This window comes from Camelus ferus, chromosome 25, assembly GCF_009834535.1.
Source record: "Camelus ferus isolate YT-003-E chromosome 25, BCGSAC_Cfer_1.0, whole genome shotgun sequence".
Taxonomy (NCBI): Eukaryota; Metazoa; Chordata; class Mammalia; order Artiodactyla; family Camelidae; genus Camelus; species Camelus ferus.
The window spans coordinates 1,732,139-1,753,204 of NC_045720.1; the positions used below are offsets into that span (position 1 = coordinate 1,732,139).

The following is a 21,066-nucleotide window of genomic DNA, read 5'->3' on the forward strand; positions in this document are numbered from 1 at the left end:
CCTGCTGGGCTCCAAGTCCCCAGGGCCTCGGGGCCCAGAGCCTGGCCAGGTGGGCACAGAGCAGCAGGCCAAGGACACACTGGCATTTCGAGTTCCCAGCCCAGCGGGCTCTGGCTGGGGCAACTCTTTGTGGCCCCAGCAGTGGGACCGCAGGTGAGCTGAGGACAGTCTGGGGTCTTTCCACCTTCCCGTCTGCGCAGACCCTGACTACTCAGGGCACGGCGACAGGAGCCCTCGGCCTGAATTTGCCCCTCAGAGCACCAGGTGCTGTTGGCTGGGCCCTTCTGTCCCGCCAGCTGCCCGCCTGCATGCAGGCGAGCTGTGGGCCAGTGGGCTGGAGGGTCTTGAGTGCGCCCCTAGCCTCCGCCACGTCTTACAGGTGGCGTGCCCTCGCTGTCCCTCCCGTCTTCCCAGGGCTGCCCTGCCCCTCGCTTCAAACTGTGGCGTGGCCCCTGCTCCCTGCTCCTGACTCAGATCCTGCTTGAGCTGCTTCCTCTGGGGACCCAGTGGTCTGGGGCTCCAGCTGTGCCCCTGGGGTCTCTAAAAGCCCCTGTTGGAGCCCTTGGGAGTGGGGGTGTCCAGCTGAGTCCGCTAAATGTTCAGGTACCCAATGCCAGGGCCAGGCTACCTTGTCAACAGGGAGCACAGTGCCTGGTACACAGTAGGTGTGCGGGTGCACCTGTGGAACTGGGCCGAGTCCTCCTGCGACCCTGGACCTGCCTGAGGTCGGTGTGGCCGCGCAGGACAGCGCTGGTGATTCTCTGGGGCTGCCTTCCAGAGATGTGAGGAGACCGCTGGGTCCCCACCTGGACCGTGTCTGCTCAAGGCAGACACCCCGCAGCCCGCCGCTCTGTTTCCGGACTGATCTTTCTGGGTGGCGATTTCACTGGAATTTTGCAAATTAAGCTTTGATCCTTTAGAACTATACACGCGTGAAGTTTAGAGAGTAATTGAGTTCTACACGGTTAATTAAGGAAACAGTCGTCCCTCGCCGCGCCCCCGGCCTCTCCCCAGCCGGCTCCTCTGGCTCTTCTCGTGCGTCTTGGCTGCTTTGCTCTGAATACAACACTCGTGTTGCTGCTGCCTGCCTTTGTTTCTCAGTATGTAGACGTTCTTTGTGGACTTGCAAGGTGAGGGCCGAAGTCTCTCTACTGGCTTGAAACCCTTCTCTGCGGGCCACCAGGTGTGTGGCCTTGGCAAGTGACCCACCTCTCTGTCCAGTCTGCACAGGGAGAGAGCAGTGGGACGTCCCCCAGGGTGTCCTGGGGACGAGAGGGAACCCACGCGAGGCACTGCAGGGTGGTGGCGCGCGCCCGCTGTCTGGGGGCACCAGCCGCTGACCTTCCTGCGTTTTGTGTCTCCTCCTCTGGCGGCGCCACTTCCCCGGGACCACCGCTGCCTCGGGCCCCTCCTCCGTGCCGTCTCCCCAGATGCGGGCCAGGCCGCTGGGCGCTGGTGAGTGCGCTTGGGGGGCTCCGGCTAGGCCAGCGATGCCCCCCACCCCAAGCTTCTGTCCCCCATCTCCCCGCGGGAGCGGAGAGTGTGGAGGCTGCTCCCATGGGGATGGGGCAGGTGTCCAGCATGTGGCCTGAGACCCACGGAGAGGAAACCCTTCCCATCCACCGGGGTTCTCACCGGGCCTTTGCGTCCCTTTCAGGTCCTCCCTGCCACCCCCTGCCAGCCACCAGCGTGGGGCCAGGACTCCTCACGCGCTCTGGCCGCACGGTGCGTCTGGGCTGAGACCTCTGGGTCCCGCTGGGCGAGCTGGCTGCCGGTGCTGCCCTGTCCTGGCCGGCTCAGGCACCGTGGGGGCAGACGAAGGCTGGACTTGCCGCTCCCTGAGGACGGGTCCCTGGAGGCCCGCCGACCCCGGGGACGTGGGCTGCTGCTGCTCCTCTGAGGGCCCCCTCTGGCCACAACCCTCCTTGCTCATGGGGGGTTTGTTCTGGTGAGTTGGGTGGTGTCTGGAAAGCGCTGAGCAGAGAGCCTGCTCTGACAGGGTGCTCTGTGAACCATGCCCACGTCATTGGGATGTGGCGGATCAGACAGACACCGCACACACCTCTGTGTGCCCGAAGGTCACGAGCTGGGTGTCCCAAGGGCAGTGTAGGCGCAGCACATTCAGAAAACTGGTGTGTCTGGATGGTCCCTTCCTGGGCCATGGGACGCTGGAAGGTCACAGGTGGCGGTTTTCAGGCTGGGGAGGTGCCCTCTGGGGAGGCCATCCTGGGGCTGCGGTCCGTGGGAGGAGCAGAGGGGTGGCAGGGTGCTGAGACAGCCCGGCCGGGGCGCCTGGCCCCACGCTTAGGAGCCAGCTGCGTGTTGGGTGCCTACCGCGCGTCACCCGTTCTGGGCACTCTCCGTGCGTCCGTTTATGACTCCCGACAGCCCTGGGAGGCAGTCTTGTATTACTCTCCACTTACAGGTGAGGAACGAGGCCCGAGAGGGCCAGTGGCTGGTCCCCAGCTGCACAGGTAGCACGTGGCCGAGGCAGGTGGAGCCCCAGGCAGCCTGGCTCCAGCCCCATGCTGCCCCCTGCAGCTCAGGAGGACCTGGCTGGAGACGGCGCTTTGGCAGGGGCCCTGTGCCCTGCGGGCCCCCAGGGTCATGGGTGTGGGGCTCCTTTGGGACCATGGTGGTCTTTGAGAGGGAGCCCTGTGAGGAGGGACAGTGGGGCCTGGCTGAGCTGAGCTCCGGGCGCAGGCTGCCTGTTGGCACTAAGCAGAGTAAGGCTTGTGGGCAGGCTGGGCGGCCCGAGTGCACCCTGGATCCTGAATCCACGTGCTCACTTTCTCCTGCCTCCCCACCCGGTTCTGTTTCTTCCAGCTCTTCAGGAGAGTGGCGGCCCTGTCTCCTCTGAGAAGATGTCCTATGGCTCCATTGCTGGCAGCAGCGGCCTGGAGAGCCATGGCCCTTTTGGGGGGCCCTCCAGACAAGGCTATCAGCCCCTAGGTGAGGACATGGCTGGCAGCATGGGTTGGAGAGGAGGGCGCATGGTGGTGGGTGGGTCTCCACTGTCGTGTTGGTGGACAGAGAGGGGTTCTGTCCTGACCAGCGCTGCCTGTGACCTGAGACCAGGGGTGGTGCTGGGGCGGCACCAGGAGAGAACGGAGCAGAGGAGGTGCCCTGCCCTGGGGGCAGGCCTGGGCGTCCACAGTCATTCTGCAGTAGTCTGGGGGCACCTGTGGGTGCATGGTGAGTGGCCAGGTGGGTGAATGGCAGTCTGTTCTTCCTAAGGGCAGCGTGGAGCAGGTGTTACTGCTCAGTGCACAACGGGGGAAACAGGCCCGTGGGTGATGGACAACGTCCCGGGGCTTTGCAGCTGGTTTGGGCAGGGGGGGCATCCACTTCTGCACTTCTGTGTGTGAGCCCGGCTCTGTCCACTGAGCCAGTGCGCCCCGCAGGCTGAGCCCCGGGTGTGCGCACATGGCCTCTGGGGGCCATGCCCCTCCTCGCTTTCCCCTACCCGAAAGGTGGCTGTGCTCCAGGTGGCAGGCATGTTACAGCAGGTCTCCACCCGCCGGTTCCCTCCTCTGGCCCCTGGCATCTGGGTGAGCGCAGCCTTCATGGGCAGCAGTCTGGGAGTAGGGAGGGGATGGAATTTGAGATCCCTGAGCTCTTTGCTTGTGTCTGTGGACCACACTTGCCCTGGCCTGAGGCTCAGCCCAGCACCTGGGGTAGGTAAGAGCCCTGGCTGCCCCGGTGGGGGTTGGGGTGGGGGTGGGTCCCCGTCCCCTTGGAGACATTCTGAGGGTGGCCCACGTTTCTTCCCTTTTGGCTTTTCTCGAGCTCCTCCAGGGCTCGGTTCCCCAGGGGTGCCTGACTGGGTGGTGGTCTGGATGAGGGGCCATCTCAGGCTCCTAGGCAGCCCCCTCCCAAGGCGTAGGCAGCGTGCGCTCGGCAGGTGGGGCTGAGTTGCCTGTGCACGTGGCCGTCCTTGTCGCTGTCGTCCCGTGGTCTCTTGGAGCTTTGCCACTTACTGCTGCCCAGGCTCAGGTGAGGCACTGGGACACACTGGTGCCCGGGGCCAGGCGCCGTCCTGCAACACAGTCCCATCACTGTCCCCTTCCCTCCGTCCCTCCTTGAGCTGGGAGCGAGGGCCTCCTCCCTCTCCTTCCTGCTGGGAGTGTGCATCCAGGCAGCCCTGTAGATATTGGGGCCACGGAGGGGACACAGGTGGCCCCGTGCCACCAGGAGACGTTCCCCGAGTCATCTTACTTAGGTGCCATAAAGAGGGTGAGGGAGGAAGGAGGGTGTAGGCTCTGTTGCCAAGGAGGTCAGGGAGGACCCCTTGGGGGGGAGCTGGGGAGGAGGGACCCCCCAGGGTCTGAACAGGCCTGTCCTGTCGGGAAGCAGCGTGAGTGTGAGTGTGGGAGCATGTGAATGTGACATTCGGTTTAAATGTGCCAGTGAAGGGCTGATGACACAAACTCCCAGGTCCCGCCTTCTGGGTTGTGGGTTTGGCTGCCGCGCTCTTCCCGAGGTTTCACTCCCACGCGTCACGTCCTTACGCCGACCCTTGCTGAGCCTGCTCTCTCGGGACTGTTTAACGGGGCGTCCGTTTGTATTGTTCTGGGATTTGGGGTTTCGCTGTTTCGCTCCTGAGTCACTGCTGTTTGCCTGGCTGCCCCTGGCACCTTCCTGCTCTGCGGCGCTGGGTTATGTGTGAGGCCATGGCGGGGCGCCTGGTCCACGGGCGGGGGGGCCATTGGAGCGCCCGTTTTGGCCCCTGTCGCGTGGCAGCGCTGAGGACCCAGGGACACTGGTGCTGTTGGGACGCCCTGCACGTGAGGGGTGGCCAGGGCCGGGCAGACGCGTTGCTCGTGCTTCTGTGACCCGTCCCTGCTCCCGTCCTGTCGGCACCAGGCGGTGGCGGCCTTGACCGTTTGCCCATCTTGGGTGTGGAAGGGTGTCTTCTGGGTTGAATCCGCGTTTCCCTAGTAACTAACGGGGTTGATCAGTTTTTCCTGTGATTGTCGGGCACTTGCATTTCTCTGGTTAACCCTCTCTGTGTTTTCCTCCTGGGTTTATCCTGCTCTTACTGACGTGTGAGGTCTCCGTACACATCCTGGGGGTGAAACCCTTGTCCGACATGCTGGCTTTTCATTTCGGTGCCTGCTGATGCCCCCAAGTTCTAAATTGTGACACACTGAGTTATCCGTCATCCCCTGTCACGGTTCGCATTTTTCTGTTTCATCTAATAAATTTTGTCACAAGCTGATAATGACCTTACCTTTGGTGTGCATATTTAAGCCTTCGAATCACTTGGAATTGAGTTTGTTTGAGGAGTGAGGTGGGGTGGGGACTGTGGTCTGTGGTGTCGCTTCTCTCTGCTTGTGTAGCGAGTTGTCCTGAACCCTTTACTGAGAACCCCACCCCTTCTGCAAACGTGCGGTGCCAGCTCTGTGACAAATGCGGTTCCGTGTAGGTTCCCTCGGCTGGTTGTCTGTGTCTGTGCAGAATTCCATCTTCATTGGCATAGTTTTTGTGACTCTCGGTATTTTTTATGGCAAGTTGCTTATTTCCCTCGGAGATGCCCGGGGTGCGTTTGGCCTGTGGCTGCGCGCACCTCGGAGTCCCCGTCACAGCTGGGCTGGGACTGCTCTGCGTCCGCGGCGGTTGGTGCGTGAGGGTCGGAATCCTTGGCGCCCTGAGTCTCCAGTGCACACACGTGCTTGTCTTTCTGTTTATGGAACTTCTTTCACGGCTTCAGGTGTTTATCGTTTTCTCTGTGAAGATCTTACATATCTCTCATTAAACTTATCTTAACAGAAACTTACTTTTGCTGCCAATCTGAGCAGTGCCTGCTCTAAGTCTTTGTGGCTGGTGCATGCACACATTAGTTTCTTTTAGAAGCTAAGTCCAGGGGTTTTATTTAACTTTCACACATTATTAATTATGATTATCTTACTTACTAAATGTGGGGAATTTCAAACATAGAAGAATAGACACAATAACGTAAGGAACCCAGCGCATGCCCACTTGGCTTTGTCACGTGTGCCCTGCAGCCGGGCCAGCCTCACCCGTGCCGTCAGGACCCCCCACCCCGGGGCGTTTGGAAGGAAGTCCCGGAAGTCAGCACATCTCATGTGTGAGTATTTCAGAGTGTCTCCTCCTTTCTGTGATCACATGTCCTACCAGAATGTAGCCGTGGCTTCCTGCCCAGCGGTCAGACTCCAGGTGCCCACAGGAGCCCACAGGTGCCTGGCGTCTCCGTGGGCACCCTGATCAGGTCCACTGTCGTGGGTTGATACGCCTTTTAAGTCTTTCTGATTCTCCAGATATTCCTCCATCTTTTAGTTCTGCTGCTTCTTTTTTTTTTTTTTTTAAAAACTTTGTTTCTTGAAGAGACCAGGCTTTTCCTTTGGAGTGTAGTTGATTTTTGTCCACTGCCGTCCTGCTGAAGTCCTTTTATGAACTGCAGTGATTTGTAGAATCTTGAGTTTCCTGTATAGACAGTGTCATTTGTGAGTATCACAGTGTTTTTCTCTTCGGTTCCAACGCCTTCGCCTTTGGCGTGCTCTCCCTGCCGCCCTGAGCTGGCGGAAGCGGCAGCACAAAGCTGAGTGCGAGCGGTGATTGTGCCCCGGGTGCGTTGTTGCGAGAACAGGGCTTTGTGCTTCTCACGTGTTTCTGGGGTTTTGCTGTGAAACCGCCACCCGGGCCGAGGGTTTTCCTGGTGGAAGGCCTTTGACGGCCAATTACTTTCCCATCTGTACAGGTGTCCAGGCTCTCTGTTTCTTACTGGGTCAGTTTGTGAAGTTGTGGTTTTCAGGACGTGTGTCTGCTCCATCAAAATGTTCAAGTTGTCTGAAATAACGCTGTAGGTGGCCACGTCGTCAGGTGTGACCCGGGCAGCATCCTGGGTGGTTAGGGGCACAGCTCAGAGGCAGCTGCTCCGGTTCCGACCCCCCGTCGCCGTGTTCCAGCCGGTCCCAACCCCCCGGAAATGGGTCGGGTAGAGAGGGGAGCTTCCCTCCCATCACGTGGAGGTGAGGGGTCCAGGGTTCCCGCTATTTACTAGCGCCCGAGGTGTCGGGACCACACCCACGTTTTATTCCTAAAGCTGTCTGTTCGCATGGCTCCTCTTTTCTTCTTCTGTGATCAGTGTTGACAGACACTGGCAATTTTATAAGCCTCGCCAAAGAAATGACTTGTCTTTCTTGATCTTTATTATATGCTAGTTTTAAGATTTGATGGATTTCTTTCTTTCTTTTTTTTTTTCGTTTACAATTTTTTGTGGGAGAGCAATCAGGTTTACTGGGGATTGAACCCAGAACCTCGTGTGTGCTAGGCTCTCGCTCTGCTGCTGAGCTAGCCCCTGCCCCAGGGCTGCTGGATTCTGCCAGTGTGTTTAGTGTTTCCCTCCTCCTCTCTCTGAGTTGATGCTGTTTTGTTTTTCTAACCCCTAAGTTGGACGTTTACCTCATTCATACTCAGTTTTCATTCTTTTCCAGTAAAAGCATTTAAGAATATAAATGTCCAAATAATTACTGTTTTAGTTGAATATCATCCATTAAAAATATCTGATATTTTTAAAGTTAATGTTTAGTTGTATTATTTTATTTCCATTATGATTTCTTCCCTGATCCAGGGTTTATTTAGAATCATAGTTTATCATTTCCAAACATACGACTTTTCTTAGTTGTCTTTTAAAAATGATTTCTCAGTTAATTACATCTCTGTCAACAAAGGATCCGCATCGTCCTGATTTGTTGACAGTTGCTGAAACCCGGACTGCTTCTGTGATGCTGGGTGTGACTCTGAGGGTGACCGGGAGGGCTCCCAAGGAGGCAGACCCCAGGTGCGGGAGCAGCTGCCATCAGTGGTTCCTCCTGTGTGCTAGGTGCTGTGGGTTATGGGTTACTTGGTGACCCTGAAGTTAATAACGCAGAGCTTAGGGTGGGCTGTTACCGTAAAATCCCATCAGAAATGCAGCAAAAAGCCAAGTGGGAGATTACTGACGCATAAAGAACTCACTTAAGTAGGAGGAAAACCCCCATGTCTTTATACAGATGGGCCCGATCCGTGTAGAGAGGGATGGCTCAGTGTGAGAAGTGCTCAGCCGCACTGGTACCCGGAGAGGTGGACGTGCACAGGGCCATCCTCCCGTGGCCAGGCTATGCGGGGCGGGCTCCCTCAGAGGAGAGGGCACGCTGCTCCCTGCCTCTGGACCCTGCCTTCCCTCTCCTGGCCCAGCCCTGCCCCTTCTCTGTTAGGAAGTAACCAGAGATTTAGGCAGAGGTGTTCGCTGCAGCAGGACACAGGACAGTTCAGCAACGCCGTAGCTCGCATTGGTGGGATGTGATGCCGTCTTTGGGGTCGGTTGTTGGAAGGTGCCGGGTGACCCATCCGCATCCAGAGAGGATGACAGACGTGGGGAACGAAACAGGTGAGACCACGTCCACTGTTGCTAGCTGTGTGAGAGCCTCCCCCCTCAGTGACAGCAGCGTTTACCTCAGGGCGCGTGGTTACCATGGATCTGTACTGTTTACTTTATACTTGTCTGCTTCAAATTTAAGTTGTCCCAGCTCTTCCCAGGGTTCAAAGTTGGTGGGATTCCAGAGGGCAGGCCAGACTGGCCCCTCCATGGGTGTCTGGGGACTGCATGGAGTAACCTGAGGGGGTGGTGGGCAGGGCTGGGACTTCTGGTGACTGGATGCGGTGTGGCGAGGACATTGGGTGGCACGTGTGGCCTGCGGTCTCCTTGCTCCCCACAAAGCAGATGGTGACCCCATTGCTGGGTTCCGGGGCAGCGGTCGCTGGGGCTGGGGTTCCCATCTGGGGAGGAGGCCCTGCCTGGAGGCTCCCTGTGAAGCCCTTGGGGAAGAGGGCATTCATCTGGCCTAGCCCTCTTGAGAGATGGGCCCCGTCCTGGACCTTCAGACCCAGACACACCTGGACGTGGAGGCCTTGCCTGAGGAGGAGCTGCTGAGGCAGGGGCTCAGTGGAGACGGGCCCGGGGCGTCAGTCACCCGGGAGTTCCCTGGGCCGCCGCCGTGGCCAGACAGCTTCGGAGCACACTCCTGGGACCCGCCCTCCTCCTTGGAGCCTGGACGGAGCGGGGCCGGCACACAGCCTGGCCCCACCACCTCCGCCAACCCTGAGGTGCCCTGGGTAGGATGCAGCCTGGCTCCAGAGGCATCCGAATGTCTTCACAGTGTGCCTCTTAGGGTCTGGGAATTCAGCGAGCCTGTCCCGGAGGCTCAAAGAGGAAACTGCATCCTCCCTGGGGCCCAGTCCTGTGCCTGGGCCTGTTGAGGGCCCCGCAGTCGCTGCTCAGCTCCACAGACACGTATCAGGGGAACCGATTTTTTTTCCCCCACTTCCGATATGCCATGAACAATTCTTCCATAAAATGCAATGGAATGGTCCCATGCTGGTGGTGTGCCGATTTCAAATGGTCATAAGCGTTCCCAAAACCTTATTCTCCACTTTGCATATCGCAGACAGATAACACCTGTTGAAGTCCTGGCCTGGTCTGTGGGCCACACCTGAGGCTCTGCTCTAAGAAGTTTTATACTGGCTTGGAATCACCTTCCAGAAGAATTGGGGTACAGAGAAAGATCTGAAAAATCCGAAGTTTTGAACTTGGTGCTGGCTTTCAGCAAAAGGGGGGTGTCCTGCAGGATGTGGCGGTCAGGGAGGGCTTCCTTGAGGAGGTGGGTCTGAGTGAGTGGAGCTCTCAGCATGGATGCTTGGAGAGCCTGGGGCACCTGCTGTCCTGCATGAGAGCCTCACTCCACCAGCAGCACCCTGAGCCACCCTGAGCCACTCTGCGGACAGGCTGGGCATAACCATGACTATCCCTTGCTGTCTGTAGAGTGTGCTAAATTTTGGACCCAGTATGGGATCCACCATTTCCCCTGCCCATCACCTGAGAGCAACCTGTGGGACCCCTTTGTGAGCGAGGGGCCAAGAGGGGCCAAGAAGCGAGGGACGCTTCCACTGGGACGCTGGGGCTGGGGGGCCCCAAGGAAGGGCACCCACAGATGCCTTGTGCTAAGGAGGGAGGGTCAGCAGGTAGGCCTTGGAATTCCAGGGGCTCAGGCTGGGGGACCCTGGGCAGTACTGAGCCAGGGGAGCTGGAGCAGGGATTCCCACCTGTCTCTACCTTCCCCCACCCAGCCCTTCCTTTCCTTCCTCAAGGACCATGGATGGCGTGGTGGGGCTGGACCAGTGGCAGGAGAGATGTTGCCAGGCTGTCAGGGTGACCTGGTCTCCAGGGATGAGGCCAGTCCTACAGGATGGAGAGTGAGGGTCTGGACTGGTGCCCATGGCCACTTGGTCTGAGGGCCTGTGGCCACCAGGGCCACCACTGGTCCTCCTTGCAGAGGGGCCTGGCGCAGACGTGTGAGGTCCTCTGTGTGCTTTAGGAGGGTGCTGTGCAGGAGGGGAGGCTGAGGCCTTGACTCATCCAGCTGGGCAGGAAGGCAGGAGTCAGCGGTGCCCTGTGGGGTCTTGGTCAGGGCATCTGACTTGTTATTGGTGAGGGCTGTCCCCAGGTAGGCCCTGGCCCTGGTCCCAGAGGGCCTTCTCCCTGCGGACGGGAGACAGCTGCCCCCGACCACAGCTGCAGGAGGCAGGCAGGGCTGGGGTGGCCCTTTTTAGAGACAGGCACTGTGGCCCAAATGCCTGGCTGGATGGCACCCAGCCAGGCAGTGGCAGGGCCAGGACTTGGACCCAGGCCCCAGAACACCCAGCAGGGCGTGGCCGGGAGCTGGCAGCAATGTTCTGAATTGGAAGCCAAAGAGAAGGCGCCCCAGGAGCTGCTGTCACAGCCGCCACCCCACCAGCCAGGGCCTTAAACACCCGCCTTTTGGTGCCTTTCCAGGGCCAGGGGTCACCACTGACGGCAGCGGGACACTGGAGCCTACCTTGCTGCCTGCCGGCCTGAAGAAGGACTCGGCTGTCAGAACCCATGGCCGGAAGATGGGGCCCAGCACCACCCGGGCCAAGAAGAGGAAGCCCAACTTCTGCCCGCAGGAGACGGAGGTGCTGGTGTCCAAGGTCAGCAAACACCACCAGCTGCTGTTCGGCACCGGGCTGCTGAAGGCTGAGCCCGCCCGCAGGTACCGCGTGTGGAGCCGCATCCTGCAGGCCGTGAACGCACTGGGCTACTGCCGCCGCGACATCGTGGACCTCAAGCACAAGTGGCGGGACCTGCGGGCTGTTGTGCGGCGCAAGCTGGGTGCCCTGCGCAGAGCGGCCCCTGGCCCCGCCGAGCCCCAGGCCCTGGCCCTCACGCCTGTGGAGCAGGTGGTGGCCAAGACCTTCTCCTGCCAGGCCCTGCCGTCTGAGGGCCTCGACCCGGAGCCGCCCAGGGGTGAGTTCCGCGCCCAGCTGGCCCCACCCGGCAGGAAACCGGTGTCCTTCCTGTGCCTCCTGTACCCTGCCCCCCCTGCGACCTCTGGACCCTTCCTGTCCTTCATCCTCCTTCACTCCCGCTACAGCATCTAAACCCCAGGCGCTTCAGGGGAGTTGGCTTCCCCCTCAGTGGCGCTCAGCCCTCTCCCACACCGCGCAGAGCTCCGAGCCAGCACAGACACCGCGCTCTTCCAAGGGCATCTAGTTCCAGCCTTTGGGCCGAGACCTGCAGTAAGAAAGACGTTTTCTCCTGCCACTAGCGTCCCTGGTGCATCTGAACCCCAGAGGCTCCAGGGCGGTGCTCACCCCACCGCTGTTCCTGCTGCGCGTCGCTCCTCTCCCGTCCCACCGCTGAGCAACGTGCTCCTGGCAACTTTCCGAACTGGTTTCCCCACCTGGTGTCAGGGCTCGGCTTGGAATGCCCGGTGTCTCTGTTGCTGATTCAACGTCCAGGGGCGGCCTCAACACGGGCTGGGCTGACCCTGTGTATCAGGATGGGCAGACGGAGACCCAAGCCCCGGTTACCAGGTACTTCAGGCCTCTAGACTCAGGCAGAGCCCTTCCCAGGCCGCTTTCCAGGGGTACATCTCTCCATGGGGCCTGACTGCTCCATGAGGGCTCTAGTCGTGCGTAGCAGGTCGGCGCAGGTCTGCCACCTGGGAGCTCAGCTCTGGGTCCCAGACAGGTGCTGGGACAGCACGTTGTGTGGAAGGGCGCCGACCCAGCGGCATGCAGGCTACACGACTGCTGTGTGAGGCCATCGCGGCAGCAGCCACGGGGCTGGAGGAGGGTGAGGGTGCCCCGTCCCTGTGCTGGGTACCTGCTGCATGAGCCTCGGGTGTCCGTTCTGCCACTGGGCTGGGCTGGCCTTGAGTTTGCGGCTGCAGCAGGTGGTCCCCACCCCTCAAGACACCAGCCCAGCTCTGCTTTTGCTCTGAGCCTGTGTGCGGCAATGACTCAGATGGTGTGGGGCGCCTGGGAGATGTTCCGAGCTGCAGCCTCTGCTCGGCCCCCAGGAGAGACGGGCAGAAGTGGCAGCCCCCAGACCATGCAGACCCCCAGTGGCCTCTCCTCTGGGCAAGGCTGCTTTCCTGAGGCCGTGGGGCTCCTGCTGCCTCTGGTGTTGGAGCTTGGAGGCCATCTCAGCCCACGGCCTCACCCTCTGTGCTATTTGGGGTGAGGACAGGTGCCCCAGTGGGTCAGACAACTTGTGTTGAGGTGATGATCACGCTGGGAGACCAGGGGTCTGTGGTCCTGGGGCCCCAGGCTCCTTGACCTCTGCTTCCATGAGGAGCAGCTGTCCTCAGAGGTCAGAGTCGGGGGCTCGTGAGGAGTGTGTGGTGGCCATGGCTGGCCCACAGGAGGGCTGGGTGCAGGCTTGTGGACAAGGCCGTGGACGAACAGATGTGGTGTTGACAGGGTGGCAGTGACGTTGGTGGGAGCCATGCTGGGGGACATGGTGAAGACAGGTGAGGGGCCCCTTATCCAGCCCTGTGTCCCAGGCCTCTGGTCCCCTGGGCCGTTTGTGCTGCACTGGGCCCCAGGAGCACGTTCTCTGGCGTGGGGTCAGAGGGCAGGGGCTAGAGGGCGTGTTCAGGCCTGAGGCCAAGGCCCCGGTCTGCTGCTCACTGGCCCTCAGCTCCTCGCAGTCTGTCCACTGCCGCCCCGTCCTCGCGTCCCACCCACGCGCTCCAGGACTGGCCTTTACTGCCCCCCAGCGAGAGTCCCTCTGCCCCTGCCTTCCCGGGACACGAGTGTCTGGACTGTCACCTGTGAAGATGCCCAGATGTGCGTGGGGGGCAGGCATTCACTGGAGGCCGTTCTCTCATGTTCCGGCCCTTGGTCAGCATCTTCCACATCACTGGCCCCTCCTCCGTGCAGGGTCCGTGCCTGAGCCACAGAGCCAGTAGCAGGTGGCCGCAGAGGTCCAGGCTGTGACCCGGAGCCCCAGGTAGGCTGCTGGGTCTGAACACCAAGAGTCAGAGGCGGGAGAGGAGAGGAGACACAAAGCTGTGCTCTGGTCTGGCCTCAGACACACATGCAGGCTGCCCGGCCACTGCGGTGCCGGGTGGGGCCGCGCCCAGCTGTGAGTCAGCTTCCCCGCGGTCCGTATCCGGGGAAAGCTGGGGCCACGTTTGACTCCCGAGGGGCTCTCCATGCTGGCCATGGGGTGTTGTGCAACCGAGACACCCTGGGTCCCTCTGGGTCCCCCTCCCACCCGGCCTGTGGCTGCTTAGGCACCCTTGGGACCCAGCAAAGGGCAGGGCAGCCCCTGCAGCAGATGGGGTGCCGACCTGGTAACAAAGCCGAACTGGCAGCTGCACGGGGACGTCTTCGTCCTTGTCCCCGCGTCGGGCAGATAAGGCCCCGCAGCCCGCGGTGAGATGTGGGCGATGCGGAGCCCGGTCGCTTTAACGTCTCCTTATCTCTGCTCACGGTGGGGGCAGGGCAGGATGGGGAGGCCCAGGGACAAGCCTGATAAGCTGTGCTGGTGTTTTATTTTAATTTCCCGAGGACAGTGGAGTCGTTCAGGTGGCGTGAAGAGGGCTTCCCCTTCTTTCTCGGGCTGGGGGTGAGGGGCTGCTGCAGAAGGGGGCGCCCCCTGGGCTCCTCCAGGGTGTGCTTTGCCCAGCACGTGCTCTGGACACCTGTGCGGAGGGAGAGGTGGATGGGCCCCCGCCCCTGCCCTGAGGGAGGCCGCCTGGGCCGTGGGGGACCTGGCGCTGGGAAGACGGGCTATGTGGTGGCCACAGGCCAGGGCCGCGGGGCTGGGCAGAGGCAGGTGCTCCGGTCTCCCCCCTCGCTCTGAACACAGGGCACAGCTTCATCCAAGTTTGACTGAACGGGCAGGACAGCGCGTCCCCTGAGGGCCCAGTTCAGTGAGGCGTGCCCAGGAGCACCCCACAGGGACGCTTACTGCAGGGCGTCCTGTGGCTCCCGTGGTCTCCCGCGCCCTCCCGCGCCCCAGCCCACCTAACCTGGGGCAGCGCTCAGTGCCTCGGCCGGGTGGGCTGGGCTCCACTTTGCAGGGCCTCACCTGCGGGGGTCTGCGGGCTGCTCTTCTCGGGCTCCACTTCCTTCCCATCCTCGTATGTCGAGGACCGGCCAGGGGTGCTGGGAAGTTGGTTGCTCATCCTTCCGCTGCTCAGGAGGGGACCCTCCACAGTTTGTGTCCCGTCCACGAGGTGAGTGGGCCCTTGTTGCCAGCTTTGGCCCCGTAAAGGTGTGCGAACGTCTGTGTGTGGATGTGTGTTCTTGCGTTCTTGAGGGGGGACTGGATAAATACCTAGGGGTCTAATTGCTAGTTGTGTGTGAGTATAAGTTAACTTTGTAAGATGCTGCTGACCTGTCATCCCCGGGCTGCGCCTGTCTCAGGCCCCACAGTAGGGCCCGCAAGGCCCCTCGGCACCCCTGCCGCACTGCTGCCGTGGTCCCGCCGGTTTTGGCCACTCAGCTGACGAGCCGAGGGACCGCCCCCTGTTTCAGCCGCCACCCATGCCCAGACTCTTGTCCCGTGCTTCCTGTCCGCTTGTCCATCTTCCTTGGCGCTCAGTCCACGCCTGTCCCCTGTTGGGCTGCTGGCCTGTCCTGTCACATGGGCTAGGTCTTGGTTCTGGATATAAGGGACCCGTCAGACCCCCGCGAGTCTCTCGGGCTCTGGTGGCTTGTGTTCCTTCACTGTCTTTCTGAAGGTCAGAGCAGGGCGTTTTGACGCCCGCGCTTCCTTGTCCGGCCTGTGCCCTCCGTACCCAACCTAGTAAACCTCTGCCCGGGGGCTGCAAGGTCCCAGAGCTGTGGGTTGTGTGTTTTTCAAAATAGTTTTATAGTTTCAAGTCCATGACCCATGCTGAGTGCATTTTTGAGCTTGGCGGATTTGGGGTCACGGTTCGGTGGACGTCAGCTGTTCACGCCGGTGGTTGCGTGCCGAGTGGCCTGGGCACGTCTGGCCACACGCGTCTGCCCGTCTGTGTCCTGCTTACGTGACACGCGCTGTGTGGGGCGGCAGCTGTGGGGTGACTTGGAGTGAGCATGGAAGCACTTCCTCCTGTTTTCTGCGAGGGTCTGTGTGGAATCGGTGCTGTCCTTCCCTTACGGACGTGGCGGCGTCACCAAGGCAGCCATCTGAGCCGGCGTTCTCTCTGGGGAGGCTTGTCACCCAGTCTCTGTTCTGAGCCGTCCGCGCTGCCCGTTCTTCTCAAGTGAGCTTTGCTGCTGTTTGGTGTCTTCAGGGAACTTGCGTGTTTCATCAAAGTCATCAGAGTGACTGGCACGAAGTGTCGCTAACGTCCGAACGCCTGTGGGGTCCGTAGCGAGAGCGCCTCTCTCCTTCCTGATGTTGCCAGTTTGTGTTTTCTCCGTTTGGTTCTCCGCTGGTCTGGCTGCTAGTCTGTCGGTTCTGTTGATTGTTTCAAAGGACCAGGTCCTGATTTCATTCGTTCTCTGCTTGCCCTACCGAGTCAGTTGCGCTCTGCTGGCCGTCTGCGCCCCTTCCTCCGGCCTGTTTGGGGCCGTCTGTGTCGGTCGCCGACCTGAGACCCTCTCCTCCCCGGGCGCGGCCGCGGCAGCTTTCCCGCGGCGCGCTGCTCTGCCCACACGCGTCCGTGCGCTGCGGTTTCACTCAGTTCAGTGCTCTCTAAGTTCCTCCGTGATCTTGCTCTCTCACTGATGGCTGTTCGGAGGCGTGTGGCTGCCTTCCGAGCACTTCTCTGTCCCCAGGCGCCTTCCTGCTGCTGGTCTCCGGTTTAATCCTCTCGTGCCCAGAGGGTGTGTTTTGCTTGACTTCCAGCTTTTATGAGCGTTGAGACCTGCTCTGTGGCCTGAGGCGGGGCGTCCTCTGGGCTCCTGGTGTGCTTGACACGAACGTGTGCTCGGCTCCTGTCGGGTGGCGTGTCCTGCACGTGTTGCCCTGGCCCGGTTGATGGCCACGCTGACCGACAGCTGGTCTCCGCCTGCCAGGTGTCCATGGCCCCGTCCTGGCAGGGCGCTGTGCCCCTGCGTCTCCCCGAGACCCTCCCCAGGCTCAGGAGTGAAGCTTCTCCTGCGTGCACCTGTGTCTCTCTCTGAACACCAGGGTGGCATCTCTGGGCCAGGGGGCAGAGGACCGTCTTCTGTGGGACAGCAGGCCTCTCCGTCGTGGCTGTGCCATCATAAGCGTCCCCTCCTTGCTAGGGCTTGATGGTGCCCACGCCATGTTCAATGTGTTTTTTTAATGGAGATAAAATTCACCATTTTAACCGCTCTGAAGTGTATGGCTCAGTGGTTTTTAGTACATTCACGTTGTGCAACCATCACCACTGTCTAATTCCAGAACATTCCGTCACCCCAAAGGGAGACCCCACACCCGTTAGCAGTCAGCCCACCCCCACCCCCCGCCCTGGCCACCACGGGTCTGCTTTCTGTCCCATGGACCTGCCTCTGGGTGTGGACATTTCATGTAAGTGGAATCAGAGGCCTCGGTATCTGGCTTCTAACCAAGGAGCATTTTCCAGACTCTGCCACGTGGTGGCATGTCTGTGGTCCTTCCTCTCCCTGGCTGTCGGCCGGACCATGCTTCCTCATCAGCTGGTGGACATCGGGTGGTCCTGCCTGTGACTCTTGGACACGTGTGTTCAATCTTGTACCCTGGCTGTGCCCGGCCGTGGGGAGCAGGGCGGATGGCACCAGGCTTGGCCCAAGGACCCCCATCTCTGTGCCTTTCTCTCCTTCTCCAGCCGGGTGCCTTGGGGCAGGTGGTTCCTGTTACATCTCTGAGGCTCCTTCCGACCCTGGTGGGCAGAGCTGGGGGGGGTGACTTTGTCCAAGGGTGGAGGAGCCAGGCTGCTGCAGGCCACACGGTGAAGGTGTGTCCTCCCCCTCCCATCTCCTCGCAGCCACCCAGATGGACCCGAGTGACCTCCAGGAGCTGTTCCAGGAGACGTCAGCCAACGTCTTCAGGATCAACTCCAATGGTGAGTCTGTGCCCCAGCCTTGCCCCTCCCTGACCTGGCTGACCCTGGCTGCTGAGTGCACTGCAGGGTCGGGGTGAAATGGGGTGATGCTTGTGGCCTTCCCCGACTCTAGTGCCCTGCGGCCCAGGCGCAGGCGTCTCAGGACAGCGGGGGTGAGGGAGGTGGGCCAGGTTGGTATGAGCCTGCAGTCTCAGGCCAGGCAGTGTCCCCGGTGCTCTCCCTGCCCGTGTCACCCGGCTCCAGCAGGCACCCTCCTCAGCTCGACTCCTCTCTCTCCCGTCACACCCCTGTGACCTGGACGGGCCCTGGGGGAGGAGCGGGTAAGAGCCTTCCTCAGGTTGGCAAGGCTGGAAGACTCACAGGTCCTTGAGGCTGGGAGTCACGATGGGAGCCACACCCCGTGAGGCCGGGGCTCATCCTTGGCTCCTGCAGGACACGGGGACACAGAGTGGGCAGGGGTTGGTGATGCCCTGAACCCTGAGCTCTCCTAGGTCAGTAAAAGCGATGACTGGGGGAAGAGAGACGCCCCCTCCCCAGACCCAGGGTGAAGCCTGCTGGAGGTGGCTCCCAAGAGTTCTTGGATCCGATATGGTCCTGGGTGCTTTTCCCAGGACTGTTGGGGAGACAGGCCCTGGCCGGGGCCTCTGCTGGGGGTGGGGTGCACCCTGGAGTGCGGGGGTTGCCTGGCGGAGCCCCTTCTGCTCCTCACTCCTGACCCCCTTCTCTTGGCAGTGACCTCTTTGGAGCAGAGCCTCCGGTCCCTGGGGATGCCGAGTGACACGCAAGAGCTGCGGGACAGCCTGTGAGTATGTATGCAGTGCACATGTGTGTGTGGGGTGTGCCCTGCCCCCAGTTGCACATGGGTGAGGCCCTCCACAGGGCACACAGGTGTGCGCTGAGGTGCACCTGTAACACCCCTGTAGACACACCTGCATGCAGTGCACTCAGGTGGCAGGACATGCAACCGCTTGCACACTTTCTGCCCCACTGACTGTCCCCAAATGTGCCTGCCACACACCAGAGCTCACAGAGGGCCTGCGCACTTGTGGTGCACCTCTGGGACACCACACGATACAGGTGTGCCGTCTGCACTGCCGGTTTGCAGCGGTGGATGTGCAGGCTGGGCAGGAGCAGGCCTTTGGGCTTTTGATTCTGCCCCTTGGGGTCCCACTGGGTCTCCTGTCAGGGTTGTCCAGAGGCCTGCCTGGGGTCGGGCTGGGTAAGGCAGCTGGTCTGCGGTGAGGTCAGCTCCTGACAGAAAGGCCCCTCAGGTGCTGGGTCCCCAGGAGGAGAAAGCAGGTGCTGCAGGAGCCCAGCCTGGCTGGCGTGGGGCAGGAGCTCTGTGTTCAGGCCAAGGCTGCCAGGCCTTTCTCAGGGTGCCCCAGTGAACCCCAGCCCTTCCAGCTGCAATCCCAGCACAGTGTGGAGTGGAGGGCACCAAGAGGGAGCCCGAGGCCTGCATCTGAGAGCCCCTGTCCCCTTTGCCACCTCCCTGAGGGGGCCCTCTCAGCCTGAGCCATTATGCCTGGAAAGGGGGTAGTGTGGGTGGTGGACTGCACATGCTCTCGGGGGGCACAGGCTGCCGCCAAGGTCCCCTGTCTCTTCCTGGCATAAATGTTCATTGGAGAGTTTGGGGCTCGTCTCCCAGGTGGCCCCCCATCCTTAGACCATCCAGCCCAGAGGAGACCCCAGGGGCAACTGGGTTCCCTGGGACGCCAGGGTACTTGGGCAGAATTGAGCCCAGTGTCCCGCATGGAGCCACCCCAAGTGCTGTGCCTGGACCCTAGGACTTTCCCAGTCCCCTCTCGGGGCTTCCCAGCCTGGCCGCCCCCTTTCCTACCCCCGTCCTTGGTAAACTGCAGTGCTTCTGGGATGGGGACAGCCCACAGTGTGCAGCAGGTGGTGGGGGCGCCTAGTGGATCCCTAACCCCCACCTTTGCTCTGGGCAAATGGAGCAGTTGGTGGCCCCCAGGAGAGAAGCTGTCCTGCGGTAACAAGTCTGACGGCGAGCCCCAGGGCCCGAATCCCCGGGGGTACAGTGCTTGCCAATGTCAGGCCAGCACCTTGTCTCTCGTCAGACCTCAGTAAGTGCCGGGCCATCAGCAGCTGTCCCTCCCAGCCCTTGTCAACGCAGCACCTGGCCGGCCTCCCCAACAGGGAGCCTTATGGTTTGGAAACCCAGGCCAGGCACCCGGCTGCACCTCTGAGGTCTGGGCCGTTCACTTTTGGGCTTCACGTTTTCTACTCTGATGATTCTTGATGCTTTGGAATTAGAGATTGTGGCAGAATCACGCCCAGAACAGAAAGGGGCTCCTCGTCGGGGCTCCACCCTGCCCTCAGCCCCTGGTGTCCTGCCTGCAACCTGGGAAGGAGGGCAGGTAATGTGATTCCAGCTCTATCGATGGAGACTCTGAGGCTCCGAGAGAGGTTGCTGTGTGGCTGAAGCTGCACCTCTGAATTGACAGTCCAGCCAAAACCCACCCACCCACCTGTGTTTCCTTCTGTCCATCCCAGGCAGGCTGGGACCACCCCTGCGAAGTCTCAGGGTCCAGTGCTCGAGGCAACAGAGGGCCCTGGGCAGATTTTATGTGCAACTCTATTTTTAATTAGCCTTTATGTTTCTTTTTAAAAGTAACACGTATTGTTTTCTGATTGTGAAAGTAACATACGCCGTTGTAGGAAGTTGGGCACACAGGATGTCTGAGGCAGCGCCGTGAACGTTTCGGTGTTTCCTGCCAGCCTCTTCTCAGACCCACGGGCGTTCTGCAGAATTGGATTGAAGTGAATCATGTTCTGGATCCCGCTTTTTACACTTAGGATTGGGGGTGTATGTGCCCCCCTCACACGTGGAAAACATGCCCTTCAGAGGTGCGGACACGCTACTGAGCCTGTGAGATCATTGAGCGGAGACGCTGGCCGCTCTCCAGCGGGCCCCGTCTTCAGCCTTAGGAGCAGCTCCCGGGCTGTGCGGCCGATCTCTGTGGCGCCGCCTGTGTCCGGGGGGAGCCTCTGTTGTGGCGTCCCCAGGGCCAATCGGTGGGCTGCCTCGCCCGGTGGCCCTGGTGGCTGGAGGATGACGTCCCCTGCGAGGGTCTGGAGAGGATGGCTGGCTCTGGACCCTCCTGTCCGTCCGACACAGAGCCTCCCCCAACCCCCGCAGGGCCCCCCAACCCCCTTACCCTTCCTCGCCACGGGGTGGCTGCTGCCCAGGCTGCCTAGCCTGCTTGCCTGGCCTTCCGGAGCCTTCCACGACCCTGTGCCCTGGGGGAATTTGCACTTCACGGACCTTTAGCATTTTAAAATAACTTGAGACCTCCGTAAGGTTGCCAAGCTTATATTTTCCCCACGTTGATAGTTCCCAGTTCCTTTTTTATTTTGCCAAGTAAAGACATTTAAAAAAAGTACACTACCATCCATCATTGCTATAATTTTATTAAAAAAAGACATCTCAGTGCCCCTGCGGTGGGCGGGATCCAGTCTCCAGAGAAGAGAGCCCTTCAAATGGAATGAATTTAGCTTCCTAAGAACCTCGGAAGGCGCAGCCTGCTTTGCTCATCTTGCGTGAGATAGGTGTGGGCTTTGCATTTCTCTCAGCCCCCGAGAGTGGACCCTGTCCCGGCCCTCTCAGCACAGGCTCCCAGACTGGCTGAGGTGGCCCAGTCCATGGAGGTGACACTTAGCGGCAGCAGGACCGTGCTTGTCGGCATCAGCCCGGGGCACTGCTGGAGCCCCTTGGGATGGTAGCTGAAGG

At 60.7% G+C, this 21,066-nt stretch overlaps 1 protein-coding gene across 9 annotated transcripts in view; it reads left to right on the top strand.

Annotated features, from left to right (window-relative positions):
* Positions 1-21,066, top strand: part of TSNARE1 (t-SNARE domain containing 1) — an 87,392-nt gene that overhangs the window by 31,438 nt on the left and 34,888 nt on the right. For 7 of the 9 annotated variants that reach the window (XM_032468193.1, XM_032468196.1, XM_032468197.1 and 4 more), the window contains exons 2-5: positions 2,827-2,952; positions 10,835-11,326; positions 17,238-17,315; positions 18,048-18,117. In XM_032468193.1, coding sequence (XP_032324084.1) covers positions 2,865-2,952; positions 10,835-11,326; positions 17,238-17,315; positions 18,048-18,117 — 728 coding nt within the window. In that variant the 5' untranslated portion in view covers positions 2,827-2,864. Of the gene's footprint in view, positions 1-1,657; positions 1,949-2,826; positions 2,953-10,834; positions 11,327-17,237; positions 17,316-18,047; positions 18,118-21,066 lie in introns of all 9 variants that reach the window. The other 2 variants (XM_032468191.1, XM_032468198.1) reach the window with 2 other exon arrangements.